This window comes from Morone saxatilis, unplaced genomic scaffold (assembly GCF_004916995.1).
Source record: "Morone saxatilis isolate NCDOM2014 unplaced genomic scaffold, NCSU_SB_2.0 Contig4, whole genome shotgun sequence".
In the NCBI taxonomy this organism is placed as follows: Eukaryota; Metazoa; Chordata; class Actinopteri; family Moronidae; genus Morone; species Morone saxatilis.
In genome coordinates, this window is record NW_023339984.1 from 10020472 (window position 1) to 10034349 (window position 13878).

At 44.4% G+C, this 13878-nt stretch overlaps 1 protein-coding gene across 1 annotated transcript in view; it reads right to left on the reverse strand.

Annotated features, from left to right (window-relative positions):
* The window catches only part of polr2a (RNA polymerase II subunit A), a 12714-nt gene extending 2079 nt beyond the window's left edge, over nucleotides 1–10635 (reverse strand). The window contains exons 1-29 of the mRNA XM_035675030.1: nucleotides 10302–10635; nucleotides 9332–9464; nucleotides 9092–9228; nucleotides 8783–8956; nucleotides 8385–8666; nucleotides 8080–8241; nucleotides 7692–7912; nucleotides 7450–7582; nucleotides 7223–7347; nucleotides 6799–7009; nucleotides 6509–6718; nucleotides 6241–6409; nucleotides 6035–6129; nucleotides 5716–5919; nucleotides 5393–5615; nucleotides 5069–5252; nucleotides 4744–4915; nucleotides 4536–4641; nucleotides 3822–4027; nucleotides 3445–3708; nucleotides 3135–3342; nucleotides 2949–3049; nucleotides 2758–2862; nucleotides 2416–2598; nucleotides 2109–2312; nucleotides 1808–1994; nucleotides 1578–1691; nucleotides 1333–1482; nucleotides 1–601 (exon numbers count right to left, since the gene is read on the reverse strand). Of these exons, the coding sequence (XP_035530923.1) occupies nucleotides 1–601; nucleotides 1333–1482; nucleotides 1578–1691; nucleotides 1808–1994; nucleotides 2109–2312; nucleotides 2416–2598; nucleotides 2758–2862; nucleotides 2949–3049; nucleotides 3135–3342; nucleotides 3445–3708; nucleotides 3822–4027; nucleotides 4536–4641; nucleotides 4744–4915; nucleotides 5069–5252; nucleotides 5393–5615; nucleotides 5716–5919; nucleotides 6035–6129; nucleotides 6241–6409; nucleotides 6509–6718; nucleotides 6799–7009; nucleotides 7223–7347; nucleotides 7450–7582; nucleotides 7692–7912; nucleotides 8080–8241; nucleotides 8385–8666; nucleotides 8783–8956; nucleotides 9092–9228; nucleotides 9332–9464; nucleotides 10302–10388 (5351 nt within the window). The 5' untranslated portion in view covers nucleotides 10389–10635. The remainder of the gene's footprint in view (nucleotides 602–1332; nucleotides 1483–1577; nucleotides 1692–1807; nucleotides 1995–2108; nucleotides 2313–2415; nucleotides 2599–2757; nucleotides 2863–2948; nucleotides 3050–3134; nucleotides 3343–3444; nucleotides 3709–3821; nucleotides 4028–4535; nucleotides 4642–4743; nucleotides 4916–5068; nucleotides 5253–5392; nucleotides 5616–5715; nucleotides 5920–6034; nucleotides 6130–6240; nucleotides 6410–6508; nucleotides 6719–6798; nucleotides 7010–7222; nucleotides 7348–7449; nucleotides 7583–7691; nucleotides 7913–8079; nucleotides 8242–8384; nucleotides 8667–8782; nucleotides 8957–9091; nucleotides 9229–9331; nucleotides 9465–10301) is intronic.
* Between the last annotated feature and the right edge of the window lie 3243 nt (nucleotides 10636–13878).

The window sequence follows — 13878 nt, forward strand, 5'->3', positions numbered from 1 at the left end:
GTAGGGGAGTAATTGGGGCTTGTTGGGGTGTAGTTGGGGGAGGTTGGGGAGTAAGAGGGCGATGTAGGGGAGTAGGAAGGAGAAGTGGGTGAGTAACTGGGCGAGGTGGGAGTATAGTTGGGTGATGTTGGGCTGTAGCTTGGGCTAGTTGGCGAGTAAGAAGGAGAGGTGGGGGAGTAGGACGGGGAGGTGGGGGAGTAAGATGGAGATGTGGGAGAATAAGAGGGGGAGGTCGGTGAGTAGGAAGGTGAGGTGGGCGAGTAGCTGGGCGACGTCGGGCTGTAGCTCGGCGAGGTGGGAGAGTAGGAGGGAGACGTGGGAGAGTAGGATGGGGAGGTAGGGGAGTAGGAAGGAGATGTTGGGGAATAAGATGGAGACGTAGGCGAATAGGAGGGGGAGGTTGGGGAATAACTGGGCGAGGTGGGTGAATAGGAAGGAGATGTCGGGCTGTAATTGGGGCTGGTGGGGGAGTAAGAGGGAGAAGTGGGAGAGTAAGAGGGTGATGTTGGGGAGTAGCCGGGACTCTGTGGGGTGTAGCCTCCAGGGGAGCGAGGCTCGTAGGCTGGGGAGGTGGGTGAGTAGTTGGGTGACATGGCTCCACCTAGAGAGGAAACAAGAACACTTTTAAGGATGGAGAAAGACTTCAGGAGTGCTTCAGGGAGACATTCTTGGGCCACTGTTATTTCCTATTTATATAAATTATTTGAAATGTGTCCAATTTAGTTTCTCCCATAATTCTGCAGATGACACAACCATGGCTACAACTAACAATTATCTTTGTTGTTGATTAATCTGCCAATTACTTTCAATTAACCGCTTGGTTAACCCACAAAAAATTCTTCTATTGTCTAAACAACACTCCAAAAGCATAAGATATTTGATTTATTATAATGTAATTTAAGGAACAGCAGCTAATTTTCACATTAGAGAATCTTAAACCATCAAATATTGGCATTTTTGACTGTAATCCAATATTATTCTTTTCAAATATTTTACGAGTTGCAGTCAAGTTTTTATATTTTATACTTACAAAACCAATTTTTAAATTTGTTGAAAATTATTTTCCTGTCTTACAACAAATGTTAAAAAGACTTGAATATCTGTTTAATTTTGTTTTTGAATGTCTTACATAATCTCCATACTGTATATTGTGGATATTGTTTTATATAATTTGGGTAAAGGTACTAAATAAGCCATTCTTCCCCTCTCCCTGCACTCAGATTTTGTATCTTATGTTCAATTTGTACGAAGACAGACAGAAAAAGTAATCACCTAAATTATTAAAACATTTTCAACAAACTGCAACTTAGAAATATTTCTGCTGTGTCTAACCTGGAGATGGGATGTAAGGGCTGGCAGGTCCTGGAGATCCTGGAGACCCAGGAGTGGGAGACCAGGCTGGGGAGTAGCCTGGAGAGAATCCACTTGCATCTGATGCTGCACTGGGAGAGAAACCAGCTGCTCCAGGGGTCATGCCGCTTCCTGGGGGAAAAAGAAAAAAAAAGGGGAAAAACTCAGTCAATGAAACCAAAAAAAAAAAAAAAAGAAGAGCCAAAGCAACCTGGGCATACACTCACCAACACTGGGGGACCAGGCACCGTAGGCCGGTGTTGCTCCTGTGTTCCACGGGGTCATTGCAGGCGACATACCACTCATGGGACTCGGCACTGTGCCAAAGAACATTCCAGTGGCTGCAAATAGGACGGATACAGGACATAAATATCACGAATCATCTTAAACTATATCTACTATAAAATCATTTCTGTATTATATGTGGAAAAAAAAAAAAAAAGGTCTCTCCACTTACGTCCAGCCACGCTGATGCCAGGTATGTTTGTAGGGATCTCCATGCCGTATTTACACTTTTCAGCATCCAACAGCAGGTCAAAGCATCCTGTGCCGGCCGGGGCGAGCTGACCAAGCATGATGTTCTCCGACACACCCTTCATGGGGTCACTCTCTCCGTGGGATGACGCCTCCATCAACACATCCACCTGGAGGAGGAAATCCAAGAAAGAGAGGAGCGGGAAAATGGACTCAAGTTATTAAATGACAACAAGGTTAAAGTGGTTTCTTTTAATTATTCAGTTAATTGATCATCCTCTCACCGTCTCCTCAAAGGAACACTTCATGAGCGGTCCTGTGTCTTGACGGTTGATGCCGTGACGTGTAATGGCCATCAAGTGACCGCGGCACGTCATGGTGTCACAAAGCAGAGCCAAGTGACGATAGTTCACATAGGAACCGTCAAAAGAGATGACGTGGTACAACTCCCTCTCCAGAGCCTTTCGCACTGCCTCAATTCCCAAGACCTACATAAGAGAGCAGAAGAGAGAAAAAATGTCTTTATTACCACTGTAATTAAGTCTGCTGTATTTCTACTGTTGAGACAAAACTATTTTTATGCTTTCGTACCGTGAAGATCTCCACAATGTCGTTGGACGTGGTCCTGACGGGATCTACGTCCTTCTCGCTGAGGACCCTCATGAGGCTCACTCCGTCCGTCTCAAGGATCCACTCCTGCAGGGCCTTGAACTCACCGTCCTCTGTGATGATGATCTTCTTCTTATTGTCAGTCTGGGGCAAGTGCATGTACACCTGGAGGAGAAAAGTGTGACCTTTGACTTATAGCCACAGGCAGGTATATGCTTTTGTTACTGAAGACAAGTCTGTATGAGATCAGCAACGACCCCATAGCAGAAACCTACAGTGGGTGTATCCTATTACGTGTGTGTGTGTGTGTGTTCAGTTGGTTACCTTGCTGATCTGCTCAATGCCTTGAAGGGTCATGTCTGTCAGCATGTTGGACTCGATGCACCTCAAGAACACATCGTCATCCATTTTGTCCACCACCTCCTCATCCTAGAAAACGACAGCAGTCATTTATGACTAATACTGAAACAGACCAACGTGCGTTCATCCTTATAGAATATAATCATATTGCTCACCTCTTGGAACTTGTTCTCATCACTGTTCATGATTCTGATTCGCAGGACGAGCTTCTCAGCGTTGTCGTCATTGAAAATACAGTTCAGGTCATCTCCAAAACCTTTCAGAAAAACAAAAGTGTCATTAAGGGGAAACCGCCTTATTTCTTTTAAAGCATTGAATAAGAATGTGCGCACGCAACCCACCTGCGTTGATCTTCTCTGCGATCTGCTCCATAGTCAGCTTGCGATCAGTCATGTGTTTGCGGTCGAGCTCGATGCGCAGCAGCCACGGTGAAATGCGCGTCACGTCGAAGTCTGGCATCTCATAGTAGACGTTCACCCACTCCTGGTCCTCGGCCACCACTGTGTTTTGGGGGTTTGGATCGTAGTAGATGGCGGTGTTGGCCGTCACCTGTGTACAAAAGATTATTATTTAGTCACCACTTTTAAAATCAGGATAAAATTATTTTGCTTATATGACATTATTGGATATGGGAGGAACACGTTCGCTCACCTTTCGCAGTGTAGTGTGCTCAAGTCGACAGAGGATGTCCTTGGCCCTCTCAGCGTCACGTGCCGCCTGACCCAGCAGGAAAACGGTCAGTGAGGGTGTTTTGGGCCTCTTGGAGATGTTGATCAACTCCTTTAGACGAGGCACACCGAGTGTTACGTTTTTGGCTGACACACCAGCGTAGTGGAAAGTGTTCAGGGTCATCTGGGTGGCCGGCTCTCCCAGCGACTGAGCAGCCAGAGCGCCAACCATTTCACCTGGGTGGGCCTGGGGACAAAGGAAAACATAAGATTTTTTAAAAATAAATCCTATCGTCAAAGTTCAATGTTTAAGAATAGATCAGACAGCTCTTAAACTAAACAACAATGTGCTAAACGTACAATGGACTGGTTGAATTTGGTCTCAATCTCTCCCAGCAGCCAGTCAAACGCCTCAGTGGAGAGACGGAACTCCTCAGTCATGCGTTTGGAGCAGAGCGTTGAGCGAAGGTGGATGTTGAAGAGCAGCGTTGCATTCTGCTGGGCCTGTCTGCTCAGCGGGTCGTCACCATTCACAATCACCAGCTTCTTACTCAGATCCTGAACACCTGGGCATCCAAACAAACACAGATTGAGATTTATGCAAACATCTTTGTTTAAATAGGCTTACGGGTGTACTTGCGTATTGTACAAAAGAAACATAACAGATGTGTGTTTTATGAGACAAGCCGTACAGTGGGGAAAAGAACATATCGTATATTACAATGTCACTATAGTATAAAAATTGGATCCTCGATACCATGAGGCTGTAAGTCTCTCTAGTAAAGAGAGACTAGGACTTCAACTGTTCTACTTATTATGTAACAGAGGGATTCACCAGGTGGCTTTACATGGCTTTAGGGAGCTCCTGAGGCCAGGCCACGACCTGCTACTTCTAATTCTACAGCCGGTGCTTCTTCCACAGGGTTCACAAAATCCTGTAACTAAATATATACTGAAGATATAATGTCTGACTGGCATCTTGGCTGTATGAGTTTACGCCTAATTTTACAAAGTGAGAATAAACAATGACTGATTGTCCTTTTGGTCAATTGGGTTTGTTATTTCTGAGCTTACCGTCGACCACCCTTAGAGGATTCAGGTCTGTTGGGGTTCGAATGTTGATGCGGAAGATCTTCTGAGCGTTCCAGATCATTCTGGCCAGGTTGCAGGGCAGCACCACCTGCAGGCGAGGAGAAACATTGAAGTATATGAGTATATATGATTTCACGTGGCAGACCTAGAGACTGCTGAAGAGTAGAGGTGTGTCTACAAATAAACCCACCTTGCTATCCCCAGTGGGGAAAATAGCTCGGAGGACCTCCCTGTCCTCCTTCATCTTCTCAAACTCCCTCTCCAAGGCACTCTGCACATGGGCATTGGTCAGCACGTCCTTTACTACGTCTTCCTGCAGCATCCGCCTCAGGGCTCGCTCATTGGTACAATCAAACTTAAACCTAGACGGATGAGACAAGAGTTAAGCCACTGATCATAGGCCATTAATTAATATTAACAATATTATGCACGTAGCTGAGTAAAGCAACAATACCTCCCTTCCAGTTATCATAAATAAAACAAGGTACTGTACTCTCGGGCTATAAGGGACTTACTTCTTTTCAAAGGCTTTGTGTGAGGGTTTGAGCGTTGCAACGTTTTGGAACTCGACGTTCTCTCCCGCCAGGCCGTCCTCGCCGTAACGCAGCTGAACCACCTGGTTGATGGAGTTACGCACCGTGCCATCGTACTTCACCATCACCGACTCCATGGATTTGATCAGACGACGCTGGATGTAACCTGATGGGATGGAGCACAGTTACCAGGTTAGAAAACCAAAGCTTTTAGGCCTGAGTCTAGTAACCAAATCAAAAAAGGCTACTTAAAGCACATCATTGTATGGTATTTATAACCACTCTCACGCTGCTGCATGGACCTACCAGTCTCAGCAGTCTTGACGGCTGTGTCGATCAGACCCTCTCTGCCTCCCATGGCGTGGAAGAAGAACTCTGTTGGCGTCAGGCCAGCCAGGTACGAGTTCTCCACAAAGCCTCTACTCTCAGGACCGTAATCATCCTTAATGAAGTGAGGCAACGTGCGATGTTTGAAGCCGAAGGGGATTCGTTTACCCTCCACGTTCTGCTGCCCCACCACAGCAATAACCTGGATAAGAGAAGCGGTAAAGAGACGTGAGCGCCAAAGATGATGTGAATCAAACCTATTGTTCATCTACTGTACAGTAATGATACTTCGACTCTTTTACCTGTGAGATGTTAATCTTTGAGCCCTTAGAACCAGCCACCACCATGGACTTGAAGTTGTTGTACTCAGACAGAGACTTCTGAGCTGACGATCCCGTTTTGTCACGAGCGTCATTGAGGATACGATTCACCTGGTTCTCAAAGGTCTGCCTCAGTGTGTTACCGGGGGTCGGCTCCAGCTCGTTGTTGTGGGCTTTCTCGATGACCTGGCAGAGGAAAGGTGTAACGTTTCTATATGCAATTTCGGCTGAAAAAAGAAACTTATACCGACTAAATTTGAGTTATTAGACGCTGTTGAGTACATAAATACTCCATCCTTACTTCTATCACATCCTGTTTGGCTTTCTTGATGGTATTCTGAATGTCAAGGTAGGTCTTGGCATCAGCAATGGAGTCACCAATACCAATGGAATGACCTGAAGGAAACATCAAAAAGTAAACTTTAATATAAATCATTAAATATCCATGTTGAAAAACTACAACTACAATACAGTAATAAAAGTACGTGTGCTTTACTGTTCTCTTACCCTCGATGAGCAGCCAGTTGTTGACCACAGTCTGAATGTTGGAGTAGAAGAGTCGGGTGATGTCGTGGCCCATCTCCAGGTAGGAGATGTGGACGAGGGAGCCGGCGGAGGTTCCCAGAGATTTCTTACACAGGATGCCCATGATCAACTCCCCGTTCTCCACTATGACCTATGTGAATGAGTGACGTGCGGGGTCAATCGTCTTGTCGTTCTTTTTTATTCTTTAATTTACACATTACTAATACACATTATTAATGAGGTGTTGTACCTTGGTGTCTCCCGGTGAGATGTGTTTGTAAGGACCGCTGTCCTCATCGTCAGGATGAGTGCTGTGTGTGCGGATCACATTAATGTGACCAGGAATGATTAAGCTGAAGATCTGCTTGCCCGTCCACAGAGGGCGGGGCTTGAGGATGGCCGGCTGAGGCACTTTCCCGTCCCAGGTAGAGAGGAACATGAGGAGGTTCATCACTTCACCCTGTGGTGGAGAAACGGTGTGTTAAGACCCTTTCAGACCAGAAAAAGCAGCTGCTGGTGACCTCGTGACAATCTCTTTACCCTCTCTAAGAAGACGTCTCTTTTGGTGAATTTGCGGACGGCTGTGAGCGTGTCCTGCACGATACCCATGACGGGCCTGTTGGACTGGGGTGTGACGATCATACGCGGCACCATGGCCAGCTCCTGGATCTCTGCCCTCGTCTCGAGGGACTGAGGCAGGTGGAGGTTCATCTCGTCCCCGTCAAAGTCAGCGTTGTATGGGGTGGTGACACTGGAGGGAGATGAGAGGATGGGATGTTAGAACTGCTACACCGCATGGAGAACGCTCATCTCAGTCAGGGATAACATAACAGCAACAGGTATTTGCATCAAGACCAAATTCATACAGGCCAAATATCATCAATGCATAATTATTAAATGAAGGATTTTCTGTAAGTACAAACACATTTATAAGAGTCAGAGAGGTATTGTCTTCATTTGGTACCTGAGGTTGAGTCGAAAGGTAGACCACGGCAGAATCCGGACTCTGTGCCCCATCATGGACATTTTATGTAGTGTAGGTTGTCGGTTGAAGATGACGATGTCACCGTCACACATGTGTCTTTCCACCTAAACAGAGAAAGGGTTCAGTTTTAGTCAGGATAAAAAGAGACTATAAATCATCATCTAATAAAAGATCATCTTAAAAGATAGAGTTGCTTTTAATCTAACCTTGTAGCCAATCTGCAGATGAAGGTCACTTGGTTTGGGGTGAAATCGAAGGTCAATTCTGTCTCCGTTGTCACGGATGATGTATTTGGCTCCTGGGTACTGACTGTTGCCTCTTCGTACCAGCTCTTGTAATCTAGGAGGATCACAAGAATGAATCAGCTGACGATACATTTAATAGACATTTTCACATACAGGTTTTTATACATTCCATAAACTTTAATCAGCTAACTTATCTACAGTACCTGTCAATATTAAAGGGTGTGACAATTTCTGGGAAGGTCATATTGGCGGCGATGGATCGCGGTACGCCCACTTGGTCGATTTGCAGGTTGGGGTCTGGGGTGATGACAGTTCGGGCGGAGAAGTCCACACGCTTGCCCATGAGGTTACCTCGGACTCGACCCTCTTTCCCCTTTAGACGCTGTTTTATGGATTTAAGAGGACGGCCAGACTTTTGCATTGCCTGTGAAAGGAACCAATTGTAATTTGAGCACAATAAAAAATATTTGTCAAAAACTGAGAGTAACTGAGACTCACATTTTGTCTATTTCAAACCGTGTTACATTGAATCAAGTGAAGGGTAGAACTCTAACTATATATTTAAAAGGCATCTGGGAAGTGTTTACATACCCTTGGCAGGCCTGGCAACTCGTTGTCCACCATAGTAGCTACATGAAACTGAAGCAGTTTCACATCCTCGGCTATGACGTGAGCTGCCGCACCACTCTGCTCGTTTCTTCTCAGCTGGTTGTTGATTTTGACAATGTCGGCCAGCTTGTGGGTCAAGTCATCCTTTAAAACAGAAGTTAATTGAGGATATGTTGTTATCGTTGTCATGTATATCTAATTGTTTAGACAACCTAAAAACATGCAAAAACAAAATATACAGTCTAAGAATCCAACTTAACATTCAGTCTGGGATCATATTACTCTACCTGGTTGCGAGCAGACCCCTGCATGACTACAGCAGGCCTGACAGCCAGTGGAGGCACAGGCAACACAGTTACAATCATCCATTCCGGTCGGGCAAACTTTGGGTCCATGCCCAAAATGACGTCCTCTTCATCAGAGATGCGCTTGAAGATCTCGTGCACACGCTCGGGACTCAGCAGGATTTTCTTCTCTTGCGAATCCTCGTTAACATGCTTCCACTCTGCATACAGCTCCAAGCCAGAGCGTCTGATGCGTGGCTGGTAGCGCCCACAACCTCCGTGGCCCTGCGTAAGTCGCACAGTGGGAGTGAAGGGAAGAGTGTGAGAAAGAAAATAAGTTGAGCCGTGCCGTGAATGTTGAGATCTGAAACACACATTAGCTATGACAAAAAGAGACAAACCTTCTCCTTGGTAATGTCCTCCTCGGTCTCCTGCTGTTCCATTCCGAATTTGTTGTCCATCTCCTCTCCTCCTTCACAGATGTTTTTTCCTTTGCACAGCTCGTACACGTGTGTCAGACGCTTCCTGGGCTGTCCTTTGGATTTCACCAGGATGTCTTTGATCTTCGGATTGTTCTAAAAAGGAAACAGCAACGAGAGAAAGTTAAACATCAAAATTGCAAACGCTATGAATAAGACTGAAAATGCACTTTTATGATCAAATATCAAATATTTATCCTTGTGTACTGTAATATGCAGGAGTATACTTACTGAGTCCACTAACAGCTTGGAGCAAAAAAAGCAGACACATCGAAGAACCTTCATGATCTTTGTTACGAAGCCGACATGGAAAACTGGCTTTGCCAGTTCTATGTGGCCGAAGTGACCAGGACACTCTGTCATGTTGCCTGAGGAGACAAACCATGCATTATAAAATCATCATCAGATATGGACAGCACTCAACTGATCAATAATACATTTTAACATTAAAATGCGAACATGAGACTGTACCTGCACATGTCTGACATCTCCCCGTTCGTTCTATGACCCCTTGTCTTGGGTCCATAAGGCCACCGAGTTTAGGACGTCCTCCTTCTGTTGTTTCGGGGTATTTGATTCCCCCTTCTGTAACGGACATCCGTTTCTGGGGAGAAAGAAATCACGTGTATAAGTTGATGCTACAATAATTAGCAGTTGATTTACCATCAGTGCCAGAATATTAATTAATAATAATAAGTATCAGAAACTCTGCAGATATATCAGTCGTAAATATTTATTTTCCATATTTAGTATTCATACACATTAGTGAGGGAATTTAAGTTTATATAAACCACCATCCATTATTCAGTGTTAAAAAAAAAAGATTACTTCAATGAACAGAAAGTCTGTCTAACGATTGTTCAGTGAAAATAAAGTTCAGTAAACAATAAAATAAAACATTATGCTCCATTACATAAAGATAATCTAGTATCAATTCTTATACATACAAAACACCGAACCCTGTGTTCAAGAAAACATGCATATCTGACTTTGTTGAAGTACCCTTTTTATTTATTTATTGTGTGAGAAAGCAGACCAATGCGTACAAAACAAAACAAGCGTTGTCCATAACGAATAGCTACAGAAATAACCACAATTCCTACTCCCTGGTGGGCCTATAAGGTACATTGCATGAATAAAAAGGGGGTTTAATTGATGTGATAGCATGGATCCTTTTGGATAATGTAGTGCTTAAAGTTTTTCAAACTTCCTGCTACATGCTAGTTAGCACAAGCTCCACCAGCCTGACACAGCGAGCTAGGCTAGGCTAACAGCGAGCATTCACCGTTGTAAACTGAACCATGTCTTTGTTATACTGTTAAAACTACAAGATACGACTAGAAACCGTAAGAGTGGTGTGTGATCTGTCCGAAAGTCAATAAAATACCCCCCCCCCCCCCCNNAAATCCCCCCCCCCCACTCCCCCAAAAAGAAAACCTACAAGCTCATCTGGGCTGATGATGCCGAATTGAACTCTCTTGATCGTGCGCAATGGGCATGCGCTGTCGCCGGAGGGCGGTCCGTGCATCCTGTCTATTCAAAGAGACGCGTCCTTCCTCGGCACGCCGCTTTGTGAGCAGGAACAGCCTTTAAATAGTCACCACGACTCTGGTCAGGCCGCCAACGGTGACCGGAAAGTCTCCGAAGGCGATATCCCAGGAACCTCTGCTGTCGGTTGCCTTTATACCCGAGTTATTTGTGTTTTGGTCCTAAGTAAGATGGCTACCGACTGTTCCCTTCCCTTTTTCTGAACTACACTCTGGAGCGCTCTGAGCGCTTCTGAGCATGTAGCGCTTCAACCCTTGGTTATATAGACTGAGTGCGTGCTACGGGGTTGCCCACTCAAGAATACAGGGACTGACTATTCGGAAGGTGGGACATGGAACTCTGTAGTAAAACGCTCATTGGCCATTCAAGACAGTCATATGAATAATTAATTTCATCGCACGTACAGCCAATCAGAGAGCACGTTTATTTTTTCAACCAATCACAACTGAAGGCGGGCGTTGATTTTATCTAAACTCATCCCGATTGGCTTTATTAAAACATAGAAGGCGGCGCGGCGTCTAGTTTGCATGAAAAATATGAATATTCAATTAAAATCCTCCCGATTCGTCCGTTTTCTACTTAATATTGAGTAGCGGGACAGAGAGGACCAATCGGTAGGAATAAATGAACCTTCTTAGAATAATTTCAACAAAACCCGCCCTTCTTCCGATATTTGCCGAATGTGTCCGATGTGAATTTCTTCCCTCTGAGCAAAAATAAAAAAAATCTCTGTTGTCCCGTTCGTCTCGCTGTAGATCAGCCTGGGCTCTAAGAAAAGAGGCTCAGGGCTGAGGCCTGTTCAGACCTTTGATCAAACAGGGGGAAATTGTCGAAATACATTATATTTTTAATCTCGAAACACTGTATAATGGATTATTTTCGACCTATTTTAGAAACACAATGACTTGTCGGGTTTTTCGTCCTCTGTGTTTTTGGATCTCCGGGACTCTGTCGGCAGCCTCGGACTCGCCTGTGAGTGATGGCCGGATTTCCCGCACGCCTTCTAGGAAAGTCCGGGGGAAGCCTCGAGTGTCCATTTAACGTCTGTTTTTCACCCGTTTTGGATTATTTTTACGTCCACGTGTTACATGTGTGATTTACATCTAATTACATTGGTAAATTGTGCTTAAGTTTTTACGGTTTTTGTTAAAATATGACTCGTTGTTGTAGGCCACGGCTCCAAAGCTGTCTGAAATGCCGTTGGGGGTTTTTGGCGGTTAACTTCAGTTCGCTGTGTATTTAACTGCCCAACAACTGTTATTATTTAAACGTGTGATTAACCGCAACTGAGTTAGTAACCAGCGGATTAAATCTTTAAATACCAGCGTTCACATTTTGCTTTCTTGGCTTATAGATGAGATGTTTAGCTTAACGTAGGACTGCTGTGTCGTTAACGACGGTGTGCCGCTGTCCTGTGTGGTTTTATTTAACATTTATTGTGTATTTAATGCAGCTCTGGTGGAAACATTAAACGTGTTGTGTTCAGGTGTCTTTATTCGGGTAAATCCACTCATCCCGGTGGGCTTTAACGCTAGCCTCGTACCCGAGCTGCTCACCAGTAAATCATTAGTTAATTAAATGTTTGTGAGCCGGTTTGTGTCTGAGTGGACGCTGCAGTGGACGGGGGGGTATTTACAGTGCTAACAGGGGTATCTGTGTGTTGTAAAGTTGCCCCCGATGGCTGAAATTAAAAGGATGTTACAGCTAACGTAGCCGGACGCCATTAGCGGCCAACATGGCGGTGTTTGCTTCTTGTTGTGAAGAGAAAGATGGAGTCTTCTTGTTGGCTAACTTCACCTGCCACATCGCTGCGTGTTTTTCCCCCCCCAAATAAAAACCACCGAGCTCCGCGACGAAGTAGGGCACCGCTACGTGAATGTTTTACCTCACTACATTTAACGTGGTCGGGTATATTGGATGGAAACTGCTCGGGAGTTTGAGCTGGTGTTTCAGTAGTCTTGACTCTCGTCGGTGTCGAAGTTGAAGCCATTTTGCAGGCTAACTACGTCCATAATAGTGTGTTATTGGAGGGATAAGCTGGCTGTGTGGTCGACAGATTGTTTTTACAGCTGGTTTTTAACTGATTGTGACACTGGAGGTTCCCACTCTTTTACTCGATCTGTTTTTAAACGCTTTAAAGTGTAAGGTGTTGTAGTTTAAGTAATACTCTTGTCTTCAGGGACTAGGAAATGCCATTAGCTTTGTTACACAATAGATTTTCCGGTTAGCTCTCGTTAGTTGTACCCAAGAGAAGGAGATAAATAACATTTGGTTGGTGTTAATCTAAATGTCCAAAGGCAGAACTGTGTTAATGTATGGTCCTCTGAGAGCCGTAAGTCTGCGTTGTTTCTTTCAAGCAGTCTTGAGGTATTTGGGTAAAAGGTGGTGAAATATGTTTCTGTTGATCCTTTCGTGCATCTTGTCCTTTTATACATTCAAATAAGTGAAAGTAAAAGCTACACTGTGGTCTCAATATCTCACTGTTATGATTACATACTATCAATATATAATATTTGATGTGTTTATTACATGCAATGACTATGTAACTGCTCCAAACATCTTGTCACATTGTTTGAATTTGTACTGCCTTTTGTTTAAATAAAGACACTGAACTGAAACATGGTGGACTGTGGGGTTGTTTTTATTTTTTGGCAATTTCATTTTAACATTTTAAAGTCACGGTCAAACAAATACGTTCATGTGAAGTGGGACAGCTTGGTGTTTATGTGCTGCCACCAGCATGAACATGCCCCTTTGCCATCATCTGTTTTTTTGGTAGGTCCAGCAGAGGAAGGCTTCGTTCCAGTCCAGAAGCAAGGATGTATGCCACATCTGCAGTATCCTTCTGGAGTTGAACCATGTTCCTGTTTTATTTAAGTACCGTACACTGAAGGAAATGTGTGAATTGAAGAATGTGACAGTACATCACTTTGTTCACCATGTGCCATGCAATACCATGACTATACAAAGGATTCATTATTGACCAGCTGGCTCCCTCCTCTGGCTCATATTGAGAATGATCAGCGTTGCATTGCACAACCACATTTTCAATGCGGAAGTCCCAAAAGGCTTTTCAAAGGTGCTCCCTCTACTGCTGCAGTCAGGTTAGTGCATAGAGGCCTGGTGGTGTCTGCTCTGCTTGGTGGGAATTCATCTGAATGTTTTGAGTAGTGGTAAAGGCTGATAGCTGCAGCGTTGTTCTTAAAGCATGTCTACAAAATGTCAGCCTGATATCAGAAACAGTTGCTTCCCTTTTTGTAAGTTAAGTTTTTAGGTTCCTGTTTCTATTTTGCCTACAGTGTTTAAATCCCCTAAGAATAACCACGACCTGAAACAAATGTACATACTATGTGTAACGCAGTGTAGTCTAAGTAAATGGACTGTACTTATATGGCGCCTTTCTATTTTTTAATATATTTTGGGGGCTTTTATTGCCTTTTAATGGATAGGGACAGCTGAAGAGTGACAGG